This window comes from Gracilinanus agilis, unplaced genomic scaffold (assembly GCF_016433145.1).
Source record: "Gracilinanus agilis isolate LMUSP501 unplaced genomic scaffold, AgileGrace unplaced_scaffold57625, whole genome shotgun sequence".
NCBI lineage: Eukaryota > Metazoa > Chordata > Mammalia > Didelphimorphia > Didelphidae > Gracilinanus > Gracilinanus agilis.
Window position 1 is genome coordinate 1 of NW_025393160.1, and position 7,016 is coordinate 7,016.

Sequence of the window (7,016 nt, forward strand, 5' to 3'; positions counted from 1 at the left end):
GGGGAACACAGAAACCCCTCATGGCTCACAGCAGGAGGTCAGGCTCAAAAGGGAGTTCAGCCTGTCTGAGCTGCTGCTCTTCCTCTCAGTCAAGTCTCCCCCCAATGGAGTCAACGCAAATCTGCTCTTGAAGTCTTGGGTGTTTAATCAGGAACAACAAGGCAATGGGGATGAAGGTGGGGTATCAGCAGGAAACAGGGTGCAGGTGTCCCTAAGCCAAGGTCCTTCACTCAGCCAGGTACCCATCAAGCCTCAGACCCAAAGGTGAGACAACGTGTCCCCCAACCAAAGCTTCACCTTCCCGAACCCTCTAATAATATTCCTATAAGTATAATTGTGTAAATCTAGGAGGGACACTGCAGGGCACAAGCCAAGGCAAGTGGGGTTCAGGAACAGCTCCCCAAAGGGAAGTCCAGTAACCACAAACTCAGTTCATCTCAGTTGATATGTGAGTGAATGCAGGGAAGACCAGCTGTCACAGGCGCAGGTCTCCTATACAAGTCAGGAGAAACCCAATGGCCACTTCAGGGGATCTCAGAACAAGATCTTGCGACCTTTCTCTCTGGCTCCAACCCCCAAAAGCGCTGGTCAGTTTTTTTTCTCTCCCAGAAGTCTCTGCAGTTCCAATGGTCCTTTGGCTTGTCCTCACCTTCAACATTTCGTGGTAGTTTTGTCCAAAATGTCAGGGCTTGCCCCATTATTACAGCTGACAGTGTCTAAAGAGAGAGGGGACCTGGTGTGGGGGCGGGGTCCCTACAGAAGGGGCATCCCCTAGACCTAACAGCTCCCCTTCCCTTCCAGACAGACTCCCCAAACCCTCCCTCAGGGCAAAGAATGGCCCTTTGGTGCTCCGAGGTGGAGCTGTGACCCTCAGGTGCAGAACATCATGGGAGGCTAAAAATTGGTGGCTGGAGAAAAACAGAGGATCTGAATGGTCACCAATCAAAGCTGTGAGAAAAGCTGGAAATGAGGTTGAGTTTTCCCTCCCATTTGTGACATCAAATAATGCAGGGAACTATCGGTGCCTCTATTCATACTATTCATACATACATGGAAATTCATTCTATGGGTGGTCAGAGCCCAGTGACCTCCTGGAGCTGGTGGTGACAGGTAAGGCAGATCACCCCTAGGCAGGGCTGGCTCAGGATCTCCCCAGCCCTGGGTCCCTCCCCAGTTCAGCCTGGCCCCAAGTGTCTCTCTGGCTCTGTCCTTCCTGGCTTCTCCCCTGTGTCTACCTCAGCTCTCCTTATGGGGGTTAGAGAAGAGGGGAGGAATCAGCATTTCTATAGAGTTGACTATTGTTATACTTATGGGAGGTCTCTTGTATCTATTTGAGATGGTAGAAATGATGTACAGAGAGGAATAAGATGGCACTTCTCCTTTATAACAGTTGCCCAGGCAGGATCCTTGAGGTCAAAAGAGGTTTATCCGTTAGGACCCACCTGGAGTTAATTGATATATTGATTTGGGCTCTTCAGCTGGGATAACGATATTCTGACTGTGTTTTCTCCCTTCCCAAACAAGCTTTGAAACTGATTTAGGAGGGTACTTTAAACTTTATATATTAAACAGGAAGGATAAGGATAAAGGACTGAGGTATTAGGAGACCCTACTTTAATTGTTACTAATGAAACTCCCAACTGCTGGCAAATGAAGAATCAATGTAGCTTCCCTCTGGCTCAGCCTGGCCAGGACTAAACCAGAGTAGGTAAACTGGGAAATCTTCAGCTTCTTCTTCTGTAGATCTTCTGTAGACCTTAACAATTGAGTTATGTCCACCCTTTCCACCCTCTTCTTTGTCTCCTGCCCACTTCCCGGATCCCTCCCAGGCCCTGGGAAGCTTAGATAACTAGATGCTGAAACTCCTAATATCTAGGGGCAGCAGACACCGAGGTGGTGGTCAAGTACAGGTTGAAAACGGTATATCAAGTACAGGAAGAGTTTGCAGAGAGATGTTTGCACCCTCTCACTCCAAGACCAGGATCCTCCGATCTCTAGCCTCAGCACAGGTCAAAGACCCAGAATCTCTCCTCAGGGTTCTCAACTTCCCCCTCCTGCCTTTTGCATGCCTCCCTGGGAACATTCTATCCAACTGACTTATTTGTCAATCAAAGGTGAACTTCAAGCTCCCAGAGATTCAATATAACACTATGTACCAAGCACTTTACCTTTGCTGTCTCATTGGATCTTCAGAACAACTCTGTCATGTTGGGGCTAGTATGATCCCCATTTTACAGATGAAGAAACTGAGGCAGAGAAGAAGTTGGAAGGGCTGGATTTGAACTCAGGCCTTCCTGACTCCTGGCCCAGGGCTCTCTCCACTGCCCCATGAGCTTTGTCACTTAACTCCCATCTTGGGGTCAAATAGGAGGCAGGAGAGGCTCAACTTGGATCTCAGGGGCATCTCCTACTGCCAGCCCTGCCCCTCCCAAAGCCAGGAGAGGGAGCAGAGGGTGGAGTTGCTGCTTCTGGGCCCCTCTCCTAGCCCACTGGGGCAAAGTGTTGAGGGGATCAGGATGGAGGAGAAGTCTGAGGGACAGCCAAGTGTCTTCCTCTCTTCCTCATGCCTGTCCCAGGGGATCACTCAGGTTCCCTCTCTTCCCTCCCTCTCAGTTTCTCTCTGTCTCTCTCTCTCCCAACCTCTCTATCTGTCTGTCTGTCTCTATCTCTGTCTGTCTGTCTGTCTCTGTCTCTGTCTCTGTCTCTGTCTGTCTGTCTGTCTGTCTGTCTGTCTATCTCTCTCTCTCTCCTCTCCTCTCCTCACTCCCCCCATTCCTTGCCCCAGAGCTGTCCAAGGTCTTTCTCTCCCCTCATACTCTGACTTTTCCTCTCTCAGAGCTGAACCTCCCAGGCCAGGCCAGGCCTCCTCTCAGCCAGATCTGCCCCCTCCCTGCATGAGGGCTGCTCCTGCTCTAATTCCAGGGTCTCCCCCTCCAGGCCTCTATGCCCCGCCCTCCCTGGCAGCCCTGCCCAGGTCTGAGGTGGCCTCAGGACAGGACATGACACTGCAGTGTCGGTCAAACTGGTGGTATGACAGGTGTGTCCTGTACAAAGATGGAGAAGAGATCACCCACAGCTGGACTTGGAGCCTTGAAAGGGGGCATCAGGCTGACTTCTTCTTCCCTGCTGTGAATCAGACCCATGATGGCACTTACCGATGTTACCGCTTTCATAGTTCTTCCCCCCATCTGTGGTCCTCACCCAGTGCCCCCCTGGTGCTCAGGGTCTCAGGTGAGGCAGCCCCAGCCACTCCCAGCACCCCAGCTCTCCCAAGCTCCCTCTCTTCCCTGGGGCACCTCCCTGCCTGCTCAGGGCCTGTTCCAGGGGACCCCAGAGGCGAGGGGGGGAAGAGGAAGCTCAGAGGGAAGGTCACTGGGTCATCCTCAGAGAATGTAGACAGTAAGGCCTCTTCATTAGCAGCCCATCCATTCCTGTTGGTCCCACATCCAGACATTCTATTCAGCCTCAGGAAGGGATTTAAGGATCTCAGAGGGGAACAAGAGGAGGGCAGAGCAGGCTTGAGGTGGGGGATAAGGGAAATGAGGGAGGGGAGGCATGTTAGATACCCCCAAATCACCCTCTCTTCCTGTTCCTCTCCTGTTCCAGGCACCTCAAAGGATCCTCACCTCCACCAAAGCCCTGGGAAGACCCCAGCTCTGAAGTCCTTCCCACCCAGTGAGTAACTGCTTTCTCTGAGGACAGGCTGGTGGTCTCTCTCTCTCCCCCACTGCTGTCCACCTTCTGTCTAGGCCAGCCCCAAGTTCCCCTTTCTCAGGGGAAACCAAGGCACAAGGATGCCTGGAAGGAAGGGACAGGGACAGAGGAAACACCAAGCTGGGGAAGAAGGAAGGATAGGACTGGTGAGAAAGAGGGGAAGGAGGGGAGCAGAGAGGGGCAGAGCAGCTCCCACCCTTCTCCTTTCTCTCTTCTTCCCCAGGAACCCCTGGGCCCTCCCTCTCCTCACCCACACAGTTACAGCTGGAACTAGAGGGCTGGTGGCTCTGCTTCTCCCATGCCTGATTTCCCCAGTATAGAGAGAGGGGGCGTTTCTCAGATGCCCACACCCCAATTCCCCTAAGCTGGAAGCACCAGAGGGACCTCCTTCCTCTCATCCCTCCTCTGTCCATCATAACCTCCCACTGATCCATCAGTCTCAGGGCTCTGGCCTCAAGGCAGGGAGGACCTCAGGGCCCTGCAGCTAGCCAGAATGAGGTGCCCTGAGGAGGATTCAGATGGTCCCTCCATGCCACATCAGTTTTTCCATTTTTCTTCTGGGGTGCCTGCCTTCCTCGAGATCTCCCCCAGGAGCTCAGAGAGGGGTCACAGGAATCACAGGAGCATCAAGTCTCAGAAGTGGACAGGCACTGTCCTGAGAGGTCCTGAGCTTGGGCCCCATTTGACAGATGGGAAAACCATGAGACTTGCAGAGAGGAGGGGCTTGCCCAACATCCCTCATCCAGCAAGTCTGGGCAGAGCTGGGCTCACACCTCTTCTAGAGACCATCTAGCTCTCCAGGCTTCTCTGGACCCCCATGCAGAACCCCTAACCCTGCCCCTTCCTCATCCCCAGGGACCTTCTCTCCAAGCCCTGAATCTGAGAACAGACTCTCAGGTAAGTATATGGAGGATTCCCAACATAGGGTGGAGGGAGGCACGGGGGCTGGGTGTCCAGTCTTAGGGTCTGTCTGCCCCATTCAGGGTCTCCTCATTTACCACCACTCCTGTTGCAGCACTTTATTCTTCTTCTTCCACTTCTGGGCCTCTGGCCAGGCTGTGTACCCAGCCTGGAATGCTCTCCCTCCTCACCTCCTCTTATAATGCAAAGATGTCTCTGAGATTAAGATTAAGAGCTGCCTCCTATTGGAAACCTTTTCTGATCTCCAACCTGTCCCATCCCCACTTGTTAGTGACCCCACTCAAATGGGACTGATTTATTTTTATAGTAGCAAACAGGCTTATAAGGGACTATAAGCCCCTAGAGGGCAGGAGCTGTTCTCTATTTTGCCTTTGTATCCTTTGGGACTGGCCTAGCACAGGGCCTGGCCCAGAGTAAGTAGTTAGTAGAAGTTTGCAGAAATAAATCATGGAATAAGACTGGGACCTCCCTGAGGACAGGGCTGGGCCTCCTTTCTTCCCCCTGGAGCATAGCACAGGCAGAAAGCATTGTCATGGTAACTTGGAGAGAGTAAAATGTCCAACAAGCAAGGGTGGGCCACAGTGTCAGGTGGGGGGTAAGGAAGGGGGTCCCTTAGCCTGGGCAATGAAGACATTTCTGGTAACTTTGGGGGGCAGCTTCTGTCTAGGAAGATGATCAGAGCCAGGCTATAGAGGGGGAAGGAGTGAATGAGGAGAGGAAGCATAAGCATGGAGGTTAGGGGAAGGAGGGAGCAGGGAGAGAATCAGGGGAGAGGAGAGGATGGGCTCAGGGCAGAAGGAGGCAGGAGGCTGCCCCAGCCCCTCAGACCTTCTCCTTCCCTCACCCACAGTCAGGCTACCAAGAAGGGAATAACAGGCACCTCCCCAGTTCAGAGGCAGGGCCTGGGAGGAGGATCCAAGTGCTTGTGGGAGATGATTTCAGTGATCACAGGTGAAATGTGGCTGGAGCACAGGGCAGCCATATCTCAGTGACCAACTCTGATCCCCAGATGCTGCTGCCCAGGATTACACTGTAGGCAATCTGATTCGCCTCATCTTGACTAGTCTTGTCCTCGTCCTCATGGGGGTCCTGCTGACTGAACACTGGAACACCTCCAGGGAGTAACTTGTCCAGGGGAGTCCTTGGTTGAGCACTCTGGCCAGACCAGTGCCCAAGACAGTGAGATGGGAAGGAAGGAAGAAAGGAAAGATGGAAGGAAGGAAGAAAGGAACAAAACCATTTAAAAATCAAATTTAAAAATGTAACACAGAGTTGTCAGTGCCATGTCTGTGTTAGACACCAAGATATAACTAACAAAATAGTTAGAGACAGAGTCAGAGGGATGAAAGAGAATTAAAGAATTTCTGACCTTCAAAAACTGACAGTCTTTTGGAGAAGACAATACCTAAAAGAGAGAGAGCCAGGAAAAAATATTCATTCTCTGGATATAAGGCGGAAGGGAGTAGGAGGAGAGATAGATGTGCAGTATTATATAATATTGTACAATGTACTTCATTAGTAACATATTAAATGTTAGTAGTGTTTTCTTGTGTGTTTATCAATTAAACATTATATATATATATGAGAAAATCTTTATGGGGTCAACAGGGGCTCACTTATATCCACAGTTTCATCTATCTCGGTCTTTAAATGTATCCCTTTATAGACACAAGGGTCCTGTATTCTAGAGTGAAAGGAATTAGGATTATAAGCAAAAATCATCCACCTAGGAAAACTGAGCAATAAGCCTGCAGGGGAAAAGTGGACACTTAATGAAATAATGGACTTTTAAGCATTCTTTTTTTTTTTAACCCTTACCTTCCATTTTAGAATCAATACTGTATATTGGTTCTGAGGCAGAAGAGTGGTAAAGGCTAGGCAATGGGGGTTAAGTTAAGCCCAGGATCAGACAGCTAGGAAGTGTATGAGGCCAGATTTGAACCCAGGACCTCCTGATTCTAGGCCTGGCTTTCAATCCACTGAGCCACCCTGGTGTCCCCTCTTTCAAGCATTCCTGATGAAAATACCAGAAAGGAATAGAAGAAATTGTCTTTCACATACAAGATTTTAGAGAAGTATCAAAGAGGTAAACAAGAAAGAGAAACCATAAGAAATTCAATAAGGTTAAACTGTTTACATTTCTATATGGGAAGATGGTACTTGTAGCTCCTAAAAGCTTTTTCATTATCAGGGTAGGCAGAAAGAATATTTGGAGACAGAGGGCTTGGGTGTGAGTTGACTGTGATGGGATATTTTATGAAATAAAATTAAGTGATGGCAAAAAAGGGATATACTGTGAGAAGTAGAAAGGGAGAGGTAGAATTGGCTAAATTATTTCACATAAAAGAAGCATAAAAAAGGCAATTTTTAAATGAAGAAAT

The 7,016-nt window shown here is 50.0% G+C and overlaps 1 protein-coding gene across 1 annotated transcript; it reads left to right on the forward strand.

Moving 5' to 3' along the window:
* Positions 1-1,011: 1,011 nt before the first annotated feature.
* Positions 1,012-5,760, forward strand: LOC123256287 (platelet glycoprotein VI-like; the record flags this gene model as incomplete). Its single annotated transcript, XM_044684938.1, has 4 exons — positions 1,012-1,110; positions 2,938-3,231; positions 4,570-4,611; positions 5,645-5,760. Coding segments are annotated over 4 exons (551 nt in total), but the record flags the coding sequence as incomplete, so codon positions are not given.
* Between the last annotated feature and the right edge of the window lie 1,256 nt (positions 5,761-7,016).